Source organism: Choloepus didactylus, chromosome 7 (assembly GCF_015220235.1).
Source record: "Choloepus didactylus isolate mChoDid1 chromosome 7, mChoDid1.pri, whole genome shotgun sequence".
Taxonomy (NCBI): domain Eukaryota; kingdom Metazoa; phylum Chordata; class Mammalia; order Pilosa; family Megalonychidae; genus Choloepus; species Choloepus didactylus.
Window position 1 is genome coordinate 110,321,574 of NC_051313.1, and position 25,611 is coordinate 110,347,184.

General features: G+C 50.7%; 2 protein-coding genes across 3 annotated transcripts; both read left to right on the forward strand.

Moving 5' to 3' along the window:
• Positions 1-2,660: 2,660 nt before the first annotated feature.
• On the forward strand, positions 2,661-11,445 carry TREML2 (triggering receptor expressed on myeloid cells like 2). Its single transcript, XM_037844685.1, is given in 7 exon segments — positions 2,661-3,010; positions 5,176-5,460; positions 8,671-8,894; positions 8,897-8,936; positions 8,939-9,065; positions 10,100-10,230; positions 10,514-11,445. Coding segments are annotated over 7 exon segments (1,146 nt in total). The 5' UTR covers positions 2,661-2,958; the 3' UTR covers positions 10,801-11,445.
• A 1,728-nt stretch (positions 11,446-13,173) lies between these two features.
• On the forward strand, positions 13,174-24,632 carry LOC119539561 (trem-like transcript 4 protein). 2 transcript variants are annotated; one of them, XR_005217904.1, is made up of 7 exons: positions 13,174-15,216; positions 15,410-15,751; positions 17,103-17,178; positions 19,307-19,425; positions 20,860-20,918; positions 21,662-22,266; positions 22,384-24,632. XR_005217904.1 is itself a non-coding variant. In XM_037843260.1 (6 exons), the coding sequence occupies exons 1-6, from the start codon at positions 15,159-15,161 to the stop codon at positions 21,875-21,877; spliced, it is 870 nt and encodes a 289-aa protein (XP_037699188.1). In that variant the 5' UTR covers positions 13,174-15,158; the 3' UTR covers positions 21,878-24,632. The 2 variants fall into 2 exon arrangements, 1 of the variants encoding a protein (XP_037699188.1); XM_037843260.1 differs by having other exon boundaries at positions 21,662-24,632.
• Positions 24,633-25,611: the final 979 nt, after the last annotated feature.

Consider the following 25,611-nt stretch of genomic DNA (forward strand, 5'->3'; position numbering starts at 1 on the left):
TAAAATTGCAAAATTGTACAGCCACTTTGGAAAACAATTTGTCAGTTTCATTAAAATTAAACACAATCTTACCATATGACCTAGCAATCTTACTCTTTCTATTCACCCAGGTAAAATGCAAACCCATGTTCATATAAACTATCTGTGCGCAATTATTTTCAGCAGCTTTATTTGGAAAAATCAAAACTGGAGACTATTTGGGGAGAATTGACATTTTTATGACTGATGTTTTATATTCTATTGCATATGGTATTTTAAATATATTCACTAAATGGTGCTGTTATCCATAAATATAACTGACTATTTTGATTTTATATCTAACAAAATTGTTGAAATCATTTATTAATTTTAATAATTTATCTGTAGATTCTTTTGGATTTCCTATTTGCACCAACATGCAGTGTGCAAATGCTGATCTTATTTCTTTATTTTCATTACTTATGTTTTGGTTTCATTTTCTAGCTTTATTGCACTGCTTTGGACCTTCAGAATAATGTTAAATAAGTTAATAGTGCCCATATATTCCACATTACCATCCCAGAGGGAAAGTTATCAACATTTCACCAATAAGTATGATGTGTATTCTGAATCTTTTTGTAGATAGTTTTTCAGAATAAGGAAGATCCCTTCTGTTTCAGTTAGCTAAAGGTATTTTCTTTTACAATGAATGGATGATTAATTTTTTCAAACACTTTTTCTGTATTGAGATGATTTTTTTCTTTTTTATTCTGCTCATGTAATGCTATACATTGATTGATAATTGATGATAAGCCAATATTATATTCCTTGAATAAACCATACTTTGTTGTGATGTAAAAAACAAAACAAAACGAACCTGAATGTTCCTTGATTGTCATATGGAAAAACAAATTGTGGACTATCCATAGAATGGACTTCTTAGCAATTAAAAGCACCAAACTACTGATTCACCCAAGATGCAGCCCCTCGAATGCATTTTACTAAGTGAAAGAAGTCAGCTCAAAATGCTATATACTGTATGATTCCAATTTTGTAACATCTGGAAAGGGCAAAACCATATGGAAAGAAAAGAGACCAGAGGTTGCTAGGGTCTGTGGGTGGTCACAGGGGAATTTGCAGGCAGTGAAGGAACTGTTCATTTTTATTATGGTGGTGATCAGAAATCTCTATGGGTTTGTCAAATTCCCAGAGCTGTCCACTGAAAAGAGTGGGTTTTACTCTATATAAGTTAGACCTTGATATTTTAATGGGAAAAGATATTAAGAAACAACAAAAAATAATGCTGTTAAACTATCTTATATATAACAGATATCTTGTACAAAAATAGAAGCATTGATCCCCAGCACATGAAGTCCTCACAAGAGACAAACGAGATCTCCCACTCCTGAAGCCACCCCCGTTCTGATAGAGGGAAGGGGTGAAGGAAGGTGCCATGTGTGTTGGGGAGCGGAGATAGTTTCAGAACTCAGGGATCTGAGGACTGGGGCAGAAATATTAAAAAAGGAAGGGTGAATAAGGAAAGCATAACATGTTTCCTGTGAGCTGAGAGGCTGAAGATGACAACTGTGCCTCATTCCTGTCCCCTCAGTGCCTAGCACCATGCATGGCACATGGGTGTGGTTGTAAGAACAAACGGATGGATGGATAGGTGGATGGGTGGATGGATGAGTTAAGAGACTATAAAAGCTTGGAGTCAGCAAAGATAAAATCTCTTTGGTTTGGGATTTTGGGGTTCAAACTCAGTCTAAAACTGTGGCCATGCAAGCTTCTTACTCTCAGTCCCATCTAAGGAGAAAAAGGCTAGTACAAGTGAGCAGCGGGAGCACCCATGGGGAGACCCATGTGTGAAATGCTGGGTCATTTCAACTGGAGCCGGGAGGCTGGGGAGGAGAGATAGGGCTGCGGGGGAGGAAGTTGAGTGGCATGCCTGTGTGCTGGCGGGGCCAGGGCAAGGGGAGGAAGGGGCTGGGGGGCGTGGTTTCTTGAGAAGAGGTGGGTGAGGGGAAGCATTGGTGTGGCTTTAGGAAACCTGCAAGAGGGAGTAGGAATCTATAGAGAGCTGGAGGGTGAGTAGAGACCACAGCAGGAGAGACAGAGAGAGGGATACAGATACGGGACATATGAACAGTGAATTGTGACAGGCAGACTCCTTTGTGCACGTGCAGGCGTGTGTGTGTGTGTGTGTGTGCGTGTGCGTGTGTGTGTGCGTGCCTGACCACACATGAGGGCTCAGGAGCCCCTCCCTGAACCCTAACTTTATGCTTTGGGTCTTATAATTTGCATCTTTTTTTTCCTGTCTTTATACTGTGATAAAAATAATGCTGCATGTGAGTGTGTAGGAGGTTATCTGCAAGAGTGAGCACGAGTGACTGCCTGTTCAGAGGGGCAGGGCACCAAAGTGTGCGAATAAATGAATGAATGGATGGATGGATGGATGACGGTGAATTTACCATGTGTGTGTATGTGAAAAATGTAGTGTCCGAGATCTCCCTCCCCACTCCTATAGCCTCTGCCCTTGGGTTTCTGAGCCTAGAAGGTTCTGGAAATGTCAAACTCAAGGTTCCAGAGACCTCACACCAGCCTTCTAGGCAGATCTCTGCCTCAGAGCAGGAGGCACCCATAACATGGGACCAGTTTCTGGGAGGGACTCTGGGAGGGGTGGGGAGGTTTCTGACCCCTGGGGGCCCCAGACTGGGTGGAGCAGCCACACCTGCCTGAAGTTTTGAGGAAGAGGGGCGGAAACATGCTGCCCTCGCGATAGGCTCTGCGGGCCCCTGCGGTCGGCTGGTGGCAGTGGGTCCCACAACTTCTTCACTTCCCCAAATGGGCAATTTCACTTTCAGAACCCCGGATCTTTCCCCACCAGACCCAGGTGGCCCTTCTTGTGCCAGCCTGGGGCCCTGACCTTGGATCTCCAGGGTGCCCTGGTCCCCAGGGAGAGCCCTGCTGGGCCTGTGACTGCCCCAGCTGGATGGAGCCATGCCTCCTACGTACCTGCTGCTGCTGCTGTGGCTACCGGGTGGTGTCTCAGGTGAGCCAAGGGGGTGGCAGTGGGAGGATGGCTAGTGGGTGGGAGGGAGCTCAGGGCTTGTCTGTGTCCTCCATCCCAGCTTTTCCTTGCCCAGTTATCTTGTTTAATGCTGTGAGGGGTTGGGAGAGGAGCAGAGGGTCAGGCCAACCTAGTAGTTCTTCACCGGAGACCAGTGAGAACGCTACATCCTAACATCTGGCCCGAGGCCAAGCTACCTCCGCGCCCCCCCCCCCCCCCCCCCCCCCCCCCCCCCCCCCCCCCCCCCCGCCAACTAAGATAAGGCTCTGGAGCCTCTTGGCCTTGGCCCCTTTATCGGCTAGGTCTTCCTGGTGTCTGAACCAGAGACAGTTTCCTCCCAGGAAAGTAGTGTTCTCCTCTTGGCCTCTGCCAGGAAAGTCCCGTGTGGCTCTGACAGAAGTTGTTGCATCATCTGTGTGCTTTTCTCGGAATGCTCATGCCACATCCTGTCCCTGCCCGGATCCGGATGGAACCCCATCTCTGAAGGCTGCTCCCACCTCACAGATACTAATGCTTCTTTGGGGAGCCTCACCCATTCCTGCCACTCTTGCTGCTATGGCAACTGAGTTACCACTTCCTGTTTAGTTCTGGGCGTGGTGGGGGTTAGTGAAAGGTGAAAGGTGTAGGCACAGAGGTGCACAGTCCCCTGGAGACCCTTTCTAAGGTCACCTCGAGCGAGCCTCCCCACCCCCACTCTCTGCCCAGGCAGAAAGGTGTCTCCCCTGTGCTGAGAAATCGGACAGCCCTTCCTGGCATCCCCCATCAAAGAGTTTTGAATAAGTATATTCATGTCACTCCATAAACTTTGCAAGGCACAATGTGATGCTCACAGAGGGTGTCAGGTTCCACAAAGCCTCAAACCCGATGGTGGTGGAGGCTGGTTTAGAATGAGCAATGGACTTCATCTCCTGGGCCAGTCTGGGCTCCGCTGGAGAAGGCTGGAGCAACCTGCCAGCACTGAGCACCTGCTACATTCTAGGCTCTGTCCTGATGACCCGTGATGGACACAATATTCTTCCTACTTGATAGGTAAAGAAACTGAGGCTCAGAGGTGTTACATGATCTGCTCACAACAGCTAAGAAGTGGTAGAACCAGGGTTTTAGCCCATGTTTGTTCTGATTCCAAAAGGCGGGCTTTCTCTACTCTACTCTGCTGGGGAGAAACTTCTTTTTTGTTTGCAGGAGGCTGTGGGGATGACATATTAGAGGAGTAAGTGCTGAGACCTCATGCTGTTCCCTCATTCACCCTCCTCTGTGCTGCTATCTCCCCCCAGACCGTGGCTCATGGAGGACAGGGACCCCAACTTCCCCACTGTGGTATCCCCTCACTGTGTCGAGCCAATGGCGAGCTGTAGACGAATGGCAAATAGTGTAGAATCCTTTGGTCTGCACTCCATTGGCAGTTTCTATGTACATTAGCACATGCTTCATCTGGGAGGTTTTGTGTAAACAGAATATTTGAAAAGTAAATACCACTGAGAATGAACTAAGGCAGCTTGCTATTTAAAAGATTACTATGGTGAACCTATTTGTGAAGTAAGTAACTGCTCTTCAGGTTTTTAAAAATATTGGATTTTCTTATTTACCTCAGTTGTTTATGCTCTGAAATTTCATACCGTGATGATTCGTGTTTGTGTCTGGGCACCTGTCTCACTGGGCAGGAACTGTGCCTTTCCCGCAGGGCCTCACTGCTGTCCCATCAGACTAGAGCATCCCAAGAAGGAAGGGGCTCTGTCTGATTGAATTCCCCAAGTGGAAGGGCTGAGTTTCCTTGCTTGGACTGGGGGCTCCCTGAGGCTAAGCCCTGGGTCTCCCTCCACAGTCTAGGACTCCCCAAAGCCTTGGGACTGTTTCTTCCACATCATTCTGGGAGCCCCAGAGGCCAGGGCTGGTGTCTCCTCCCACAGCCTGGGAGCTCCCTGAGGGAGGGGGCTGTCTCCCCAGCCCACTGGGCACTGTTAGCAGGGCCTGCGTATCTCCCCTATTGGACTGGGCCATCCCTGTGGGTAGCGCTGTGTTTGCTCCTCAAACTGTGCATTGCCCAACAGCAGGGCAGGATGTTTTCCCTTCACCAGGACTTTCAGGTTCCAAGATGCCTTCTTCCCCCTCTCTTGCCAGACCTTGCTCAATGAGACGTGTCCCCCCAGGTACCCCAGCCGAGAGCGTGTACACCAGGGTGCGGCACCTGGAGGGGGAGACTCTGTCTGTGCAGTGCCCCTACACGAACCGCAAAAACCGCATGGAGGGCAAGGTTTGGTGCAAGGTCAGGAAGAAGAAGTGTGAGCCTGGGTTCACCCGGGGCTGGGTGCAGGGGACCCGCTACTTGCTGCAGGACGATCCCCAGGCCAGGGTGGTCACCATCACCATGCAGTCCCTCCGGAGCCAGGACTCGGGCCGATACTGGTGCAATGCGGAACAGCTTCCCGGACACTCTACCCCTTGATGGGCATCCTGCTGGAAGTGTCCTCCAGGTGAGAGGGCCTGCTGGGGGCTGGGATTGGAGGGGAGGGGGTGTCCTTCCTGCCCTGGACCCCCTCCACCCTCCTGGGCAGTCCTCCTTTGGAGACACTCTATAAACACCAGGTATTGCAAGATGTAAGAATGATACCCACCAGTGGATGTGTTGTGCTGTAGGGTGTTCAGAGTTCTTTTACAGACATCATGTCATTCATTCTTATTCTTATTATCACCATTTTGGAGGTAAAGAAAATGAGGTTTAAAAAAATCTTATGTTCCCTCTGCTACAGGCATAAGGAGAATCCTGGAGTGTCCACCCCCATTTAGGGGCTCATCCCCCAAAATACCCTATAGGGCTCTGACTTTGCCCAAGGTCACAGAACTAGCAGAGATGGGATTTAAATTCGGGGCTCTGTGTGCTTTGTCTTGTTAGTCGTCTGTTCGGCATTCTGTGTGGGCATTCTTCCAGGCTCTGAGGATACCGTGGTTGGCAAGGACAGACAGAACTGTGCCCTGTGGAGTTGACAGGCAGCAACACATAATCAGACAATAATTCCAGTCAACAATAAATGTCCTCTAGAAAACAAAGGTGTGATGAACTAGAGAGTAACTCAGCAGGGCGTGCAGCTACTGAAGTGCTGGGGGTCTGAGACATGCTCCCCGAGCAGAGCACATCAGGCAAAGTCCCAGGCAATGAGCGTTCTCTAGCCCTTTCAAAATCTGGGTGCTTCCAAAGGTGTTCCAGGTGGGGAGGACCGAACATCGAAGGCCCTGCGACGGGAGTGAGCTCGGGCTGTCTAAGGAAGGCCTGCGTGGCTGGTCCGTATTGAGCAGGAGGAAATGACACTGGAGAGTCAAACCACAGCCCTGAAATCCATAATATGGAGTTTAGGATTTATTCTAAGTACCATAGGGAGCTATTGGAGAGTGTAGAGAGGCTTGCTGGGGGGTGAGGGGGATGGATTGTGGAAGGACAAGAGCCTGGGCAGGGAGATTTGAAATAGGACAAGGGCACTGGAAGTGATGTGTTTGAGCTCAATATAGAGGGTATCTATACCCTGGAGTCTAGACACATAGGTGACCCTAGGTGAGAAATGGTTTCTTTATATTGCCGCACATGTGAAATAATAAATCTGCTTTTCAGACTTTCTTTCCACCGGTATGTTTTTGTAGGTAGGACACAACTTGCTGATGTGGAAGGGAAGGGAAAGGAAGGAATCAGGGAGACTGCCAAGGTTTGCTACTTGATCAGCTTTTGACCAGTTATTAGGAGGAATCAAATGGAAAGAGGAGCTAGTTTTGAAAGGGAAAAAAATAAAGAGCTCTATTTGTCATGTTTGAGATACCTCCTAGAAACCACATGGAGAAATCAGGCAGGCCATTGATATATCAGCCTGGAGCTCAGGAAAGAGGTCAGAGCTGGTATACACATTTGGAAGCATCTCTATAAAGACAGTATTTAAAATCAAAGGCTATCAAAGCTCTGCCTTGAATGTAGAAAAGGAAAAGAAGAGGACCAAGAATGAAGCCTCTAAGTTACTCTCCCACACTATAAGATAGGAAAAAGAAAATGAGCCAGCAAGAGACTGAAAAAAAGAGCAGCCAATGATTATAAAATTATCTACCCTTCCTTGTTCTCCTAACCTAACTAGATCCCATCTTCAGTTACAGCTGACTAGGGGCAAACTACTGTCTCTAAGCTTAGAACTGAGCCAAATTCCCCCCCACCCCCCGCCACCTTAGCTCTGATTAGACCCAGAGAAATATTTGAAACTGGTTTACTGAAGCCTCTTAATCTGCAGGGAATACAAATATAAAATGGTTTTATTTTTCTCATCATTTCCCCAACCAGGCTATATCAAATCTCACTTTGCATTGCTTAATGACAATTTAGGGGAGATTCCAACTTTGCAGACATTTTCAGTTATTAGAAATAAAAAAATCCTTGGCCCAATTAACAGCTCCCATCTTCTGGCAGTGTTCTTTTCCACACTCCCCTCTAAAGAAAGGTTTTAAGGCCCAAGCATCTAAAGTGGGGAAGGGGTCCATCCTGTGCCTAGCCCCCCTCCCCTTTGCCTCAGAAGGTGGGAAGATGGGGTTACCCTCAGCCACCTGCGCCTGATCCTCCCCCTTCTGGGTCCTGAGCTCCTTGGCGTGTTGAAGCAGGATTGAGGGAGAGGAAAATGGTTGTTCCTCTACTTAAATGACCACCCTTGGAATCCTTTCTGTTGGAGGCCTTTCAGTTTTGGCCTAAGCCTTTGAGTTCCTCTGTTTGGTGGGTGTCCAAATGCTGGCTTTCCCGAGTCATCCGTGGGTGTGTTCTTTGAAGGGTCCTTTGGGATTCTCCCCACTGCTGCGTATGCTGATGTGGGAGATCTAGTTCCAGGTCAGTCTTTTCCCCTCTCCCCATTCTCACCCATGCCTCTGGGGGTGCATGCCCCAGCAGCTTATGCTGGGTCTTCTTGGCCCTCGGAAAAGTAGTATCCTTGCCATGCCCAATAGTGGGGTGCAGCCGCCTCAGCAGCGCTCCCCCCCCCGCCATCTCTTTCCAATTTTCTTATCCCCTTTTGAGATAGACCTAACACTTCCTCTCTCCAGAATGATGACTCGCAACACCTCCAATTTCCCCCTCTTCTGCCATCCCAAACACCGGCTTCTTTAGGAAATGAGTGGTAAAGGGCTAAGTTCCTGCAGCCAGGGCCAGCTCAGAGTAAGCCCCAAGGAAGTGCCTGACCCCAACTGTTTGCAGCTTTCTTTGGAATTTGGGACCCTTGATGTTTCCTCGTCCTCATCTCTAGACTCCAGTCACCGATTACGGAACGACTGAAAAGTCTGTGTTCAACATCATATTAGAGAAATCTCTTTGACCTTCAGGAATGAGGAGGGTCTGAGAAGTGGCAGTAGAGAGATGGAGACGGGGAAGGCAGAGTCCTCTGGGAACAGGTGGACTGATGGGAGAAGCTAAAGAAATTGTGTCTCTTCCTCCTTCACCGTGCGTATCTCTTCTTTCCATGACCACACACCTGGTCAGTCGGCAGAGCGGACTCCTAGACCCAAGCACAAGGAGGGGAGAAGAGGACAGGCTCCCCCACCCCAGCATCCAGATACTGCAAGGGCTGCCAGGGTCTGCTGCAGTGCCAAGGCCCCCAAGTCAGTCTAATGTTCCCTCTGCTTTGCTCCCTCAGCTCCCACTACTGAGAGAAACACCCCTCTTACGCATTGGACCAACATCCTCAAGAGTGGGATTGTGGCCCCTACCTCCGGCCCCGCCACACCTTTCCCCACTGGTTTGATCCTGTTCACATCTGGAGCCCTCGCCTCAGCCAGGCTCTTGCCCTCCACTGCCTCAGGGACCATCAGACCGACCTCCAGAACAGGCTACAGCTTCACCGGTACCCCCACCTCCAACACCCCATGGGGCCAGGGAGGACAGTGGGGTCCCAGGCAGTGACTGAACCCCCGGCAAGGCCAGAGCCTCCTCTGCTGGCCCAGTGTCCACCTCCACCGTGTCTCGACACCTGAGTCACCAGGTTTGCCCACCACAGGACTGTGTCCACACCAGCAGATCTCTTCTCAACAACTACCGCCCATCAGGTACCCCAGGGTCTTGGGGTTGAATGACATTTTACCAGATGTAGCAACAGCTCTTGGTGCCTGGGCAGACCTCAAGGTGCAAATCCGATATCAATTCCTGCTCCGGGAGCTGTTTTGGCTGCTGAATGGGAGGAGGTTTGCAGTGGGAAATTGGGGGCTGGGGTGGAGAGTGTGATATAAAGGGTGGCAATGAGGGTGAGGGTCAGGGCACGGGAGCAGTGTGAAGTCTGTGGATGGAGAGGAGAGAGTGAGGACAGGACAAGGGTCAGCCTCAGGGAGCCGCAACGGAAATGGAGGATGTTTTAATTTCTCCCTGAAGCAGACTCAGAGACAAGGATTTGGGTGCACATAACTTATCTGGGAGAAGGGAACATTGGACAGAGAAGTGAGTCAAGGAAGGAGGGCAGCCAGTAGGGAGTATGGAGCGCTTGATCAAGTCACTACCACTGCAGGCAACCAGAGCTTAATCCCGCCAGGGAAACTGGGAACCTGTGCTGGTCACACGTCTTGGAAGTGTGCTCCCTCCAGGGCAGGGGAGCTGGGCTATTTACACACCAACTCCCGTCGGGCACTGGTAGACATGTGGGTGGCTGCCATGTGGGTGGCAAATAAAAAGAAAGAAAAAATGAGGTGCAGAAGTCCGGAGTACAGTGAAGTAATCAGGTGAGAGGATATGGGTGTGGCCCCTACTACATCTGCTGCCCAAGTCGGAAGAGGCACCCGTAGACAAGAATCTTGATCTCTTCAGTCACAAATGGGGGTCTCTTAGAGTACTCGTCCACTCCAATGAGCAGATCTGAGGGAGGTCCTCCCCTCTGTCTGGGGACAATCAGGGCAAACTCTTTCCCCCAAGGACTCTCTGAAACTGCCCCTGGGTCATTTCTGACTGACTTCCTCTCTTCAACTCTGAGAGCCTCCCTTCCTTCCCAAGGAAGGGACCCCAGGGAAGAGAGAAGACCCCACCCCCAGGAGGGGTGTGCCATCAGGGCTTCTGCAGCTGCGGCCCCTTGCGGCTCACCTCCTCCCCACCCTCTCCCATCTCCGCAGGCACCAGGACTTGGACCCCACTGTACTTGTGGGGGTGCTTATCCTCCTCGTGCCCATGATGCTCGTTGTGCTCTATGGGTTTTGGAAGAGGAGACACGTGAGAAGTGAGTAGGCCACCCTCCCAGCCTTCGAGGGCAGGCGTCTGGGGCTGGGTGCACCCCAAAATGCCTCCCTAGTGACGGTCCATGCTGAGTCCCCAGTTGGTGTGTCCCTTGGCCTGTGTCCAGGCAAAAGGGCCCTGAGGGCACCCAGGCAAGGGTGGAGGGAGGGCAGCAGGGACAGTGGGGATCAGATGGCCGCAGGAAGAGGGGCTGGGGCAGGCCCAGGAGCATTGGGGTGCAGCGAGTGGGCCTGGTCCTTCTCCATCTCTCTCCGTGTTCCTTGTAGGCTATAGCATGCCCAGTGGCCCTGCCAGACCTTGGAGGAACATGCCTAGAAGACTGGAGTCCCCGCGGAAGCCTGCCTGGTCTGAGACCACCTCACTGTGGTGTGGGGGAGCTTCTCCCAGCAGGGCCCAGGGCCCAGAGGAGGACCTGCCTGGCTTGCGGCGAGGTTGGGGTGTGAGGACTTGGGTCATGCTGGAATCAGGCCTTCCCAGACCAATGGCTGTAGTCCACCCTTACCGGGAGGCCAGCAGCCCGGCCCAGTCAGGGGTGACATCCCCTGGGCCCTGAGTGTTCTCCTGCTTTGCCAGGAATGTGGGGAGGGGCCCCAGAGCAGAGAGCACTAGGCAGGAAAAAGGGAAAAGCTGTGGAAAGGACTCTGCCCAGAGCCACGGACCCTGGGGCCTAGTGGCGTGGCAGAGGAGCACTGCTAGTTCTGTTCTTCAGGAGGAGAACCAAGCTCCCGGTGGCCTCAGAGCCTCTTACTAGCAAGCCAAGGGGAGGGGAGGGCTGGGCAGCTGGGCTTCCCTCTTCCCACCTGGGAACGCTGGGTCCTCAGCCTCACTCAGCTCCCCTCCCCTGAGCCTGGGGAAGAAAGGGCTCATGATCCCCTGAGGGAGTCCACGTCCCAAGGGCCCCACCCTGGAGAAAGAACAGAGACTTGGGGCTGGGGGTGCCCCAGGGGTTTGCAGCAGGAGATACCAGAGCTGTCCAGGGCACTCCCAGGCATGTGTCTTTCGGGTCTTGCCTCAGCTTGTCCATCGTGTCCTGGGAGCTGCCAAAGCTCATGCATCCCTGCTGCCCCCACTGGCCAGCCCCTCCTGAGAAAGCCCCTGGGGCTGAGCTTGGGGGCTCTCCTCCTCCAGTTCCCATCTCCGGCCTCCAGGTCTGGCTCATGGAGGGGACTGAGAGGCTGAACCCTGGGTGCCCAAGACCCTGGCTCTGTGTGGAGGGCGTTCACCCCACAGTCCCTGAGGGGTTTGCCCTGAATCAGTATGGGGTGGACTCCATGCTGCAGGCTGTCACTGTCCCCGGGGAGAGAAGAACCACTCATGACACAGTAAAGACACCTCGGAGCCGACCATGGCCTGGAGGACCGTAATACTAAAGGACTGGCTAGGCAGGGGCAGGGGGCATGGAGTCCAGGAAGCCTCTGTCCAGGGGCCCAGTGGCCTGAGGGGTCCGCCCCCTGCCCCTCCAACCCATGGCTCAGACTCAGCCGCAGCTGCCCAGACCACCAGCCTGATGTCCAGCAGTGATGGCTGGAGAACACGGGCTGGCTTTGTGCCCAGGAGAGAGTGTCCATCCAGCCTGCAGTGACCAGGACAAGCAGCCAGGAATAGATGTGCCATCACCCCTTGCAGCCCTGAGTCGGGGGCCTCCCAGGCAGGAGAGTGAACATCACCATCAGAGAACGACCCAGCCAGGGCCTTGGCGGGCAGTGGGCAGGGGCCGCTCCTGGGTGGATGGGGAGAGGGGAAGGGGCAGCGCTGGTCCCGGGGCAGCAGGGGGAGCACCCCTTCCCTATGTCCAGGGGAGGGCAGTAGAGGGAAGAGCACAACAGCACTGAGGAACCGAAAGACACGTGCGGTGCCCCCTTCTCTGGGCAGCCAGCAGCCTGCCTGGAGACCACCTGGCGTGTGACTAGGAGGGGACTTGCTTCAGCTATGGGAGCCTCTGTTGGTGACCCTGTGGCAGCACCGCTGACAGGCCTGCCCCACCCGAGGGCCAGATGCCCATGGAACAAGCACCTGAGAGGCCTCGGGAAGCAGGACCCAGCAACACCGCTCGGTCCCTGTGTGACCCCGGGCAAGTCACAGCCCCATCCGCCCTCGTCTCTCCTCTCTTGCAAATGGGGATAATAATTCCTACCTCTCAAGGTTGCTATCAGGATAAAATGAATTCAGAAAGAGTTCTGATATTGTCTCCACATGCTACTTTTGGGCCCTTGGGATCCCATGTCCCACTTCATCCTCTCCTTCCCCCAGTTCTCATCTCACTGGGTGGAAGTTGGGGGCCTCATGACCACCACCCCTCTGGCGAGGCCCTGTTGTGAGGGGCAGGGTACAGCGGTTGGCTGGGCAGTGGCCTCAGCCCCAAGGCCCAGCTCACATCGTCCCCAGCTCAGCCCTTCATCTCGGGGTGATCTTGGCAAGTCACCACCCCTCTCTCAACCCATTTCCTCAGCAGGGAAAGGACGATGGAGATGGCCTCTGAAACCCCTTCTACAGTGACCTCCTCGGTCAGCAGGGCCTGTGCAGAATAATTCCATGTACCCCAACTCAGGGCTGCGTGAGGCAGGGCATGCAGGGAAAGGGAAGGACCTCGCCTGATGTCTCTGAGGAAAGAAAAGCCAATTACACAATTGGGTACCCCCAGGCAGCACAGGGTCAGATGCTCCAATGCAGGTGAATAGCAGGGGCTCTTGTCCTTTAGAGAGGGGAGCATGGGGGATCCTGCAGGCTCAGGATGGCTGGGCAGGCTTCCTGGAGGAGGTGGGGCTCCATCAGAGGCCTGAAGCACAGGTGGGAGTGAGTGGTGTGCGGTGCCTGCAGGGGATTCCAGGAATGCAGGTGCGGAGACTGCACAGGAGGATGGGCCCTGGCAGTCGGGGGCCGCGTACAGCTGGATGGACAGGAGAGAGCAGAAGGTGGCTGGGGAGGTGGGGAGGGGGCCATGGCCAGGCACCAGATGGAGGGCGCTGGGCCCAGGCAGAGGCCTTGAGCTGTGCCCTGAAGTAGGGCAACGTGGCTGTTAGGGTGATCAAAGTCCCTGCTTGCCCAGGATGAGGGAGTTCCTGGGATGCAGGACTTTCAGAGCTAAAATGAGGAAAGTCCATGGCAAACCTGCACGAGGTGTTCACCCTAGTAGCCATGCTCCCATGTGAATGCCATGGTAAGGACATTGGGTCCTGAGAAAAAGATAGAGAGACTGCTGTCCCATCTCCCCACCTCCTAAGGGCCTGGCTGATCTGTTGGGGTCTCCAAGCCTCCTGTACATTTTGCTCAAAACCTTGGTCTCTCACTTCCTCCTTCCTGTTCTTACCCTTCTTGCTGGGACTTCAGGGGGCCCCAGATCCACAGCAGGACCAGGGAAGGGAGGTGCAGGTACCGTCGGGGGTAGCAGGCCAGAGGTCCTCCTCCGTTTAGTGGGGGAGACATCAAGTTCACCAAGCACTAGGCTGTGAAGATGGAACATGTCCGTGAAGGGTTTTGGTTGAGACAGAAAAAAAGAATAAATAGATTAAATCCAGTGCCCACAGGATGAGCACACTCCAGCTGTGGAGCTCAGCAAGCAAGCATTAGGTTGACAGTTTTCCTAAATGGCTGCAAAATGTAGTTTTGCTCTCTGGTGGATGCTGTGCTGTGCTGCCTGGAGCCCCCTTCAGGACAGACGGACTTCATGCCCCATTGCCGGGAGGAGTGAGGGCAGAACTCCTCATCTGCCTGCCCTCTTTGGGGTCTGCCGCTGCAGAGAGCCCCCTCCCAGGGCACCCACATCCACTGGCTGAGTGGCACAGAGGGTGATGCCCCGGGCCCCTTGCCAGCCAGGGGAAGGCCTGAAGGGTCACCCTATCGTCAGAGCACCTCTCTTCCTTTTGCCCTCTGTCACTGCCCTACCTCTTCCGCCCAATCCTGCTTCCTTCCCTTCCTCTCCAAGCTGTTGATCCCAAAGGCACTTCAATCCCCTTGCTAATCTCCATTTCCGAACCCAACAGGCAACACTAAGGTTTTATAGGATTTTTTCTTTCCTTTGCCGTTGATTTGTTAACTATGAGCAGTCTGTGACCATAGCGTTTCTGTAGCTCACCTAATGACACATTTTTGAAAAATGTGCTTGATGTATGTGGTTTTTCAACAAATGCTTATCGAGTGATTGTGGCGGGCTGGGAGCAGGGGACAGTGAGACAGGCCAGAGGCTGAGACTCATCCTGTCCTTCCCTCCATTTGTACTTTTTTTTTGTCCTGTCCCCTCCTGCCTTCTCCTCTGATGATCCTGCTAAGCTCTTTCGTGGCTCCCAGCTTTCCCTCTCTCCCCACACCTCCTTTCCTGGAAATGCGCCTGCACTCCAGTCCCCACGGAACTTTCCAGTGTGGAAACACTGAGGCTGGGCATGAAGTTGCTGACTACCTCCAGGATCAATGAGCTCAGGGCTCTGGTTGACCAGCAAAGGGCCCCTAACTCCGTCACCCACCTCCAGCCCATGCTTTACGTGTGGGGAGGGGAGAGTTAAGGCTGGGGAGGAAGTATAAAATGGAAGGGGTAGAGAGGAGAAATAGGTTCTTATTTCACCATAGCTTCCTCCTGGACTGCCACAGGCTTCCCCACCTCCCAGCCCCAGTGAGGGGGACGATCTGACCACAGGAAAGAGACAGTGCACAGGGCAGCCAAACCACAGCTACAGAGACCCTTGGAGCCTCCTCTGGGTCCCAAGGCTGAGGCCTCTCCAGACCCAGAGGTAGCCCCTGCCGTGGACCGAGGCCTCTCCCTTCTTCTCCAGGCCTCCCACTTCCTCAGCCGAGACCTCTGCCTTCCTTAGTTCTTCTGTCTCAGACTTGCTGTGGTTGCTCGGTTGAACCCAACGCAGCTTCTGGTTTCTCCGTCCTTGGGGGCTTTCCTCTCCCCAGCCCAGCTCAAGAAGAGGACCGATGGCCTGGGAAGCCACACACCTGCTGCCACCTGTCCTGCTGGTGCTCCTGGTCCCAGGTGAGGGGCAGGAGGGAGGCGAGGGAAGGGAACAGGGCGAGAGGAGGGGAGATGGATAGTTGAGGTGGGGTGGGGAGGGGGCCAGCTTGGGGGCACAAACAGGGTTGCTCCCTGCGGAGGGAGGTCCCGTCCCACGGCCCTGCCCTGGCGGCTGGGCCAAGCGGGGCTCCCTGACCTGACGGTTTATGCCCAGGCTCCTGGGAACAGAAACCAGTGCAAGAGGTGCGACAGGAGCTGGAAGGTGGGACAATCTCCGTGACATGCAAGTACCGCCCAGAAGATTCAAATAGGATGAAAATCTGGTGTAGGCAGACATCGGCTTGGTGTAACGTGTTGGTCACCAGCTCCAGGAGGCAGGCTGTGGCTCAGGAGTCGCGCTACTCGATCTGGGATTATCCTCGTTCTGGCTACTTCACGGTTGGGATGACTAAACTCAGGAAGGAGGACTCGGGATCCTATTGGTGCGGAATCTTAGAGGCTCCCAGCAGGCCAAATATCAATATTTATAAGATCATCCAGCTTGTGGTATCTCCAGGTGAGTTCTTTCTCTTCTGTGTGGGTCTTAGACTTCCTGAATCATAGACATTAGGGCTGGAAAGGACCCTGGAAATTGCTTCCTTCAACCCTTTCATTGCAGGAAACTTCTCATAGCCCAGAGAAGACAAGCCCCTTTGCCAAGGTCACGCACTGGCTAATGACAGAAGCAGCACCAGATCTGACCTATTGGCCTTCTGTGGGTTCTTCCTTCCCATCACATGTATTTCTTCTAATATAATATAATTTTGCTGTTACTAACAGGCCTCATCAGATTAACTGCAGTGATCTCAAAGCTTCCCCATGCCTGGGCACAGCTGGCCTATGGCCCATTCCTATGTGTCACCACCGGACTGTAACCCCACCTTCTCTTTAAGGGCTGTGCTCAACATTGGCCAAAGGAATGGGGCAGGAGTCAAGAAATGCAGATAGACAAGAGGACAGTGAGATAGTGGGACATACAGATGACTTACAGAGTGAGGCAGGGGGTGTATAGCCTAGGGTGCCTCACCCCAGACCCTGACCCTAACGGTTGAGAGACCTTGAGCTTAGAATGGAAAGTGTGGGGTTACCACTAACCCTGAGACGCCCGGATATTCCTCCTGGAAACTACGGAGTCGCAAAGCTCCCCCACAATTCTGTGATGATCAGGGCTTGAATGTCACCTTCCCTGACCTCCTCCATGCTGCTGACCTTGTCCAGTCATTTGGTCAGCTGGGTGCCCAGAGGACCCAGATCAGCTGCTTGGCCATTCACTGCCCAAGCTTTGGGCATGGGGCTAGGCTCTGGAAGGGGAGCCCAAAATTTTGAGACTCAGCCCAGTCAGAAAGACAAACACATAATACAGGGTTCTGATGCAGAGTGGTCAGTGATGTATTAGAAGCATGGTGGACAGAGGCCCAGTGAAGACAGGGACCAGACTGCTGGAGAAGATGAGGGTTATGGGCTCTGCTGGAAGACTCCACAGAGTAGCTGACCCCACCCGGGCTTTGTCATTGCTGAAATTTATCCAGGGAGACGAAAGGGATGGTAGGGGGAGGCATTGCAGCTTGAAAATGCATGACATGTTCCAACTCAATGAAAACAGAAGAGACTGCAGAATATCCAATATCCCAGGGACACTGTGATAGCTAATCTAGAGCCACTCACCTGTATTCTGATGGTTCTTTGTGCAGGAATCCAACTCAACCCATTGTAGCGCTTGCACGTGTGGAGTTAATGTTGCTTCTCGAGGCCTTACTCGGTCCAGGGCCACATGAGGGCTTCTTGGACCCAGGGCTGGGGGCTGGAATGGGAAGCCCTGGAGTGTGGCAAGCAGGTGGGAATGCTCCCCTTGCCGTCGTCTCTTACAGCTTCAACCCCATCCACCACCAGGAGCACTGTGAGGACCACAGCCTGGGCCTCTGCCATCAGCCCTGTCATCAACAGGTACTTGTACCCCCACCCCTGCCTTGTCCTCTCAGCCCTCCATTTCTGCCCGCTGTGTCAAATGCCCCCACCCACCACATTCCCATAGGGGCCTAGCTCTCAAGACATGGGTTGGGAGCCAAACAGGTCATTTCATCTCTCTGAGCCTCAGTTGCCTTATCTGCAAAATGGAGCCAATAACATTCCCACCTTGCAGTAGAATTTCTCACTCTCAGCACTATTGTCATTTTGGACTGGTAATTCCTTGTTGCAGGGTTCTGTCCTGTGCATTGCAGGAGGTTTAGCATCAACCCTGGCCTCTATCCACGGATGTCAGTAGTACAAATGCCTCCCCACCTAAGTTTTGGGAACCCCAGATGTCTCCAAACATTGCCAAATGTTCCTTGGGGAAAACAATCACACCTGGTTGGGAAAACTATCTCACAGAGCTGCTGTGAGGATTAAATGAGATCGTGGCTGTGAAGTGTTAGCAAAGAACCAGGTGCATGACCAGGCCTTTGTTTTTTGTCGTCTTCCCTACTTTCAGCCCTTCCAGTCTGTTTTTTTTCTTTCCCAGTCTTTTCACTAAGAGCAGGAGAGCTAGCTCCGAGCCACATGGGGGGCTGGGAAAGGGCACACTGTGTAGTTGTAACAGCCCAGGGCCTGGTTTGTTTTCTACCCCTTCCTGTTGGTTTCCAGGCCTCAGGCACTGTACCTGGTGTAATAGATTTTTCTCTTCCTGCCTCTTCCCTCTCCTGACACTCTTTCTACCCACCGTCACTGCCAACAATGGGCCCTGGGCTCTTGCAAACCACAGTTGAGGCAATTAGGTTTTCTTCTGAAGAGTAAATGTGGTCCTGAGGAATGAGGCTACTATTAGGTGTTCTGTCTTCAGTTATTGTCACCCAGTTAGCTTGGGTCAGATCAGCTTATGTCGGGCCTTCAAGTGAGGTTTGAGCTAAAAACCTTAATAGCAGTGCTAGTGAGAGAGGCAGTTTGTTTGTATAACCTCTACCTGCGTCCCTTGTTTTCTACAAGCTCTACCTGTGTCCCCTCACTTTCTATAAGCTCCACCTGTGTCCCCTCACTTTCTATACGCTCCACCTGTGTCCCCTCATGTTCTACAAGTTCCAACTGCGGCCCCTCACTTTCTGTAAGCTCTACCTGTGTCCCCTCACCTTCTATAAACTCCACCTGCATCCCCTCAGCTTCTATAAGCTCCACCTGTGTCCCCTCACTTTCTCTAGCTCCACCTGCATTGCCTCACTTTCTATAAGCTCCACCTGTGTCCTCTCTCCTTCTGTAAGCGCCAACTGCATCCCCTCACTTTCTAGAGGTTCCACCTGTGTTGTATCATTTTTCTATGAGCTTCAGCTGTGTCCCTCATTTTACTGTAAGCCCCACCTGCAGCCCCTCAATTTCCATAAGCTCCACCTGTGTTTCCTCATTTGTAGCTTCCTAAAAGGTTTTGAAATTGGGAGGGAAGGAATGACAGGTGCTTAATAAATGACGGCTGTATAATATTAATAATTATAATATTAGTAATAATCCTTTCCCTCTTTGACCTTTGACAACCCCAGACACCTCCCCTAAGAGGCTGCCCTGGTATAAGAAAGCCTATCTTTGTGTTCTTCCTTTGACTCAAGACAATGTCATTTCAGATCTACTGAAATGAATCTATTTTCTGGCAGAGCTGTGCTTGCCGAATGATGCCAGTATTCTCCCAGAGAAGGGGGTGAGGTTAAGGGGCTGGGACAAAGAACAGTTAAGAGAAGGATGCTGGGAGAGGTGAGGGCAGATCCTGCAACAGGGGCCCAGAAGGAGAGTTAAGGAAGAACATTCAGAAAGGAGAAAGGAGCCAAGGCTTGAAGCATCATCTAGTCTACTTTCCCATTTCATGGGGAAGGAAACCAGCCCAGAGAGATGGAGTGACTTGCCCAAGACTGCATGGCCTATCGGGGCAGAGCCCTTGACCACAGTGCCACCTCCCTGGTCAGGTCAGCAGAGGGGACCTCAGGAGAGGCTGGAAGCTGGGGAGGGTCTGTCATGACAACAGGCCTGGTGGCGGGTAGGTGTTGGGGATGGTTTTCCGGGCAGGAGGTTGGGTTGGGCTATGATTTGCCTCACCTGACATGTCCTTATTCCAAAGCCCTCCAGACAACTGGAAGTTCATCATCCCAGCCACGGTGGTGGCCCTCCTGCTCCTGCTGGCACTGACCATTGGCGTGATCCTGTACATCAGAAAAGCCCGAGAGGGAGCAGAGAAAGGTAAGTCCCTTTCACCGGTCCCGAGTGGCCAGCTGAGAGCTTAGCCATTTATAAAGCAACCCGATGAGCCTTGGGGTCAGGGCCAATCACATCCATTTTATCCGTGAGGAAACTGAGGTCCAAGACGTGAAGTGGCCAGGCTTCCCCAGGAGCCCAAGTTTGCCCCATCCGCTTGGCCAGGGTGGCGGGTTCAGCTGTCCGGAGGATGGACCGTTCCCTACAGAGGCTTGAGGTCAGCTCACCTAAAGCCAGGTCAACTCAGCACCAATTTGCCCAAAATTGGCTATTCTAGGTTCCATTTTAGATCTGATATTTGCCATCTAAAGACCTTCCTGATTCTGTCTGCCATTTCTGGTCATTATTTATCAATTTAAATAAGCAATTCATGGTTATTGGATTTGTTTTTTAATTGTTGCTATCCTCTTATAGTTTTGTCTTCCTAAAAGCACTTTAAGGACTTTTTAACCCTCAAATTTTCAAGTTTTTAGCATTAATCAGTTGTAAAAGCTGCAACATTTTGTACAAGATTTATCACAGTAGCCCCTAGTGATGATTCCTATCTCCTTTCTTGCTGTTTTTTGTTAGTTGGTTGATTTAACATGTGCTTATGGTGTGTTTATTCACAACACAATCCAACGATGTATCTGTTGACAACAAAACTGAAATGTGGGAGGGGGTCAGAATTATATTGGACCTCATCCCATTTCAATTTTCAAGCTGTAAAAATCCTAAAGTAGAAGTAGGTTATAAAATTTTATATACATGTTTTTCACACTGTGAAATCAATTTAGTGGGTCATAATAGCATTTTTAAAAAAGCAAAATAGAGTAGAAAATGTCAAAGTGCTTTCCACATTGAAAGGTAGAATTTTTTTTCATTAAACTTGTATTTCAGGAATGTGTTGTGAGTGTGTGTGTGTGTGTGTGTGAGAATTGGTATAAAAGGAATGAGGTAAAATGTGTTTCTCATTGTGGTTCCTGGTCTAAAAATTTTGAAAGATAATATTGCATATAACTTCATCAGCAAATATATTCTACTTGATTTTTTTTTTTTCTACTTGATTTTGATGTTTAAATTTGGAATTTTCAGTGTCCTGGAATTGATGATTAAGTTTACTGCTTTTATGCAAGTTGGCTGTAGGCAGCCAGTTCCTTCTGCTCTGTAGCATCTCTGGACGTTAATCTGTGCTGGGTGTTTTAGTTATCCCCGGACAGGGAAGGGCCTCCTGACAAAGCCTGGGCCTCCCCTGTCAGGGTTCATTCTGCCCAATCAGGACCTCCCGTCAATCAGGACCCCCACCACCCGGGACCGCCTACCACCCAGGACCCCCACCAACTGGGACCCTCCACCAACCAGGACCCCCATCTCTCCTTATTTCCATGGGGGGAGGGTAAGGAAAGTTCCCTCCCTTAACCTTGACTATTTTCTTCAAAGATGACAATGAAACCCATTACATCTATGAAGACATTTCAGACCAGAAGGAGAAGACCACCGTGAGTAGAATGACCTCCCACTGGGACTCGGAATCACTTCTTCTCCTTCTTCTTCTTCTTTTTAAAACTTCCCAGCTTATGCTTAGTCATAGTTCCTCTTTTCTCCAAACCTTGACTCCCCCGTGGCATCTTGCACCCCTGCTGCCTCATGGCTTGTCCGGCATGCATCCTATCCCATATTTCCCAATTTGAATTCCTTAGGAAGAGAGTCGTCGACTGACCCAGCCTTTTACCTTCACTCCCACAGGGGCGGTTTTTCATACTGGCCCATCTCATAGGTCATGAGCCAGTCTACGGATTGGCTGTCGTTGATCCAGTGAGCTGCGGGGAAAGGTGTCACATGGCAAGGAACGGGCTCCCCAGGGCCTTTCTCAGCAGGGACAGGGCACTGGGTAGTCTCCCTTGGGTAGTTTTCCCTGTCTAAGGATCTCTAGGCACCGAGACTCTTAGACTCATGGAATCTCAAGATGCAGAGGATCTAGAGTCATATGATACTGGTTCATGGACCACACTTGTTTAGCCTTGTCTGGCCTCTCTTAAACATGTCCAGGGATGGTGACCTCACTACCTTCCATAGTGATTCTTTCCAGCCATTCCCAGAAGCTCTGCAGGATCTATGCACTGTCCCACATCTACATCTCAATCCTGTCCCTACTTTCTGCCCACCCCTGGGCATGTAGGAGACCACTGGCCACTCCCAGCCATGATCTGTACAATGAACTTCTGTCTTCTCTGATCCCCAGGACTTCAATCAGCATGTGGGCTCAGAGGAGAACACTGATGACATCCGCTATGCCTCACTTATCCACTTCGGCCCTGAGGACCACATCTATGCCAACTCCTACCCAAACCCAAGGCCCACACCTGACCCCTTTCTGTCTGTAGACTATGCCAGCATCACTGGAAACAGACCTCAGCCTTCCAAATCGACTGCCCTGGAGGGGGATCCTAAGAACTGAAGGCAGAATACACTGGGCAGCGAGCACTTATCAAGTACCTACAAGGCACAGAGCTGTTCTGCCAGTGGTGGGGTGAATTCATTGTGGCAAAGATGACTACAAACTACCAAGGAGCCACACCCCTCCCTGCAAGGGAGGTGAGGAAGGGGGAGCAAGGGAAGGAAAATCCTTTTTGCCCCAGAGGGCAGAAGATTTGAGTCTGAGGGCTGAGATGGGCAGGCTATGGGGATAATAAGGTCTGGGAGAAGTGCTGTAGGACAGAGTCCAACTACACAGGGGGCTGGGATCCAGTGCCTGAGTAACCCAATTTTCACGTCCCTCCGTGACCATCACTTCCTTCCTCATGATGAACTATGAAATCCTGGCAGATTGGGCAAGTTCCTCTATTGGTGAGTTAGAGCCTGTACTTGACACCCTCCTCCCTTAACTGTCCTCTCAGAGCCTCCAAGCTGGTCTGGAAAGTTCTGAAACCCCCTCCCCCACCAGCTCCTTCCTCTCCTTCCCAGCCTCCTGATTGTAATTCCCCGCTGGCTCACGGGATTCTCATCACCCTACCAGAAGGAATGCCGGGAAGTGAGCAGTGCTCCCACCACTAGACTGTCTCCCCTAGCCCTTGCCCTGGCCTGGGCAGAGTGGGAGTGGGGTGCTCCCTTACCCATTGCCACTCACACAACTCCACTCAAAACTGACTTTGGCTCCTCTGCATTCCACAGAGACCAGTGTCCAATCTCTTAACTGGATCTCAGTCAAACAGAGTGGGCTGGGGAGGCCTCCCGCTTAGCCTATGGACTTTTTCACAGGGGCCTTGTGGAGACGGGGTCCCTTTTTCACTATGTGTCCAAAGGAGTGACTCTGAACTCTGGGAAATCAGGCCAAGTGGGCAGAAGGGTGGTGTCTTGCCACATCACAGAGGGAAGCTTGCTTAGAATTGCAGATCCATCACTTCTCTGAGATGATATTAAAGGTCATCAAATCCAGCTGCCAATAGGATGTCAGAAGCCCTCTACAAAATCCAAAAACATCATGCAGTCTCTGTGTCAATATCTCTGAGGACGGGAAATTTACTACTCAGGAAGCTCTTTTACTAATCTTTTTGTCAGACTGAACCTTGCTTGCCATCAGGTCACAAGGAGATGTCAGCTTTGGTCAAACGATGGGACCCGAAAGTCGGGTTGCATCATGGCCAGGAAGGGGGTGAGGAGTTGGAGAGCCGAGTGCTGAGGGGTTTGAGGTCTGGCAGGACAGTCTGGGAGGAAGAGGAAGTCCCGGGGGAGGGAGGAGGTGTAAGCTACTGAAACATGTGATGTCTCCATGGCCATCATGTACCTTCTGGGTTGCCAGTGTCGGGGATTTGGCTGTGTCCCCAGCCACTGTCTTCATGAGGTTATGGACTGTGGGGACCAGAAGGCCAGGGACTCAAGGGGTTGCGGGAGGCAGGGAGCAGGGAGGGGAGCAGGATGGTCTGAGTGTCGCCCTGGCTCCTGATGCCTCTGCCCCACCTCTTCCAGCCTGAGACCTTCTAATCCTTCACATCTGACCACTAGAGGGTGGGCAGTTGCTGTGCCCTGACCTGTCCCCTGGACCTGGCCTTGCTCTGAGAAGGTCATTGGTTGATCTGTGGCCTCATTTGCTCTCTGGTCCTTCAAGGTTCCTGACAGCACCTCTGATGTTGGTCTATATTTTAGTCTCCATACCTGCTGGGGGAGCCCGTCATTACCATGCTCTCCCAATCTTGGGTTTCCTGCCTGCATTGCTCTGGCTCCACCATCAGGAGCTGCTCTGTATTTGTTAGACAACTATATATGTGTGCCTGCTGACCGGGCTCAGGGGAGAGATGGATTCGAGTAAGCCACTGGTAATGGAGTAGCCTTTATGTGCCAGGCTCCTCTACATGTGTTAATTGTTAGCTCAGACATCTCTAGGAGGTAAGTACTTTCCCTGTTTTACAGATCACAAAACTAACAGGCTTAAAGGAAAAACCAAAAAATAAAAAAAGACAAGTCACTGAATAAAGTCAGACACAGAAATGTTAGTACTTTCTCAAAGTCACACAGCTAGAGTAGAGCTGAGACCCAGCATGTATGGACAAAGAGGGGGTGCTGGCCCTTGCATTTGGGGGTCTCTGGGAGGTGTCAGGACCATTCATATGTATGAGTTCCCCACGGTTTGTGCATATCCCTCTCCTGATGGTCTGCCCCCCCAGCAGGAGGTGGGTCCACCTTCCACTTTGCTTCTCCATGCTCTTTATTTACTTCACAGCACACAACACAATGTGTAAGGATTTTATTTAGTGACTTGTGTTTTTTTATTTTTTGGTTGTTCCTTTAAGCCTGTTAGTTTTTTGATAGTTTGCTATGTAGCAATAAACAATCAGAGTAAATAGCCAAGACAAATTTGAAGAACAAAGTCATGGGAAAAGGGAGTGGCCTTACTGTACCAGAAACCAAGAATTACTATAAAGTTCTAATAATCACGATATGACACTGGAATAAAACATTGGCCAACACAACAGAACAGGGAGGCAAGAAACAGACTTGTGTGCATACGGAAGCTCAATATTTGGCAGAGTGGACATTATAAATCAGGAGGAGAGGACAGAATATTTAATGAAAGGCATCGACATAATTATCTAACCATATGGAGAAAAACAAAACTAGATTCCTACCTTATATATTACACAAAAATAAATTCCAGGTGGGCTATAAGCCTAAATGTGAATAACAAAACAATAAAATGTTCAAACAAAAACTTGAAAGAGTGTTTTTATGATTTGAGGCTACAAAAGATTTCTTAAGCATCACATCAAAAGGCACAAACCATAGAGGGAAAATGTGACAGATTTGACTACATTAAAATTTAAAACCTCAGTATTTTATTTTTTACCAGAAATAAGTAGAATCATAAGCCACAAATAGGGAGAAGGCATTTGCAATGCATATATCTGATAAAGGATTAGCACCCACAGTTTATAGGAAAGTCATCCAAATCAATAAAAAAGACAAGCAAACCACTCTTTAGGTGCAAAACTGTAGATTTTAGTTGGAAATCACAAGCAAGAAAATTAAAAAACCAAAGGCACATAAATGTTTCTCAACTTCACTAGCAATCAGAGAAATTCAAATCTCAACCAGATACTGTTTTACCCAGAAGATTGATAGGAGGCTTCAAATATGTTTGTAATGTTTATTAAAAACATACATACACACGCACACACACACACATATATATATGTATATGTATATATGTACTGATAGATAGATGACCTTACATTTTCCCAATTCTGAGAGTCCATGATAATAATCATAGAAAAAAAATGTAATTTGTCAAATGAATTCAGGGACCCAAAATGATATTTGCTCAGTAAAAATGAATATAAAATCACTTCAGGTATGTGCTGCTATCAGACTTCTGTTAAATCAGAAGTTTGTGCACCATAAAGGGAAAAAGAGAGGAAGACTTGAGCATGGTGCTGTATATAAATTTTAGTGTTAAAGTAGGTTTACTGTAAAATTCCACCCAATGCAATATAAGAAATAAAGTAAGCTTTTCGTTTCCTAGATCTGTTCCACTCCTCCTTTTTTTCTTTTTTTTTCATTTGCAAATACAGGAAAATATTAAGGTTCAAAGCTAGATGATAGGTAGAAATAATAGAGAATATTATTCTCTATACTTTTTTAAAAATCCACTTAAAATAATTCTTAATTTGAAAAAAAACACAGCTACTGCAAAGTCGA

Coding starts and splice junctions, on each gene's coding strand:
- LOC119539561 (XM_037843260.1), top strand. CDS start 15,159: ATGGCCTGGGAAGCCACACACCTGCTGCCACCTGTCCTGCTGGTGCTC. Junction 15,217..15,409: donor GCTGGTGCTCCTGGTCCCAG/GTGAGGGGCAGG, acceptor GTTTATGCCCAG/GCTCCTGGGAACAGAAACCA. Junction 20,919..21,661: donor ACCAGAAGGAGAAGACCACC/GTGAGTAGAATG, acceptor TCTGATCCCCAG/GACTTCAATCAGCATGTGGG.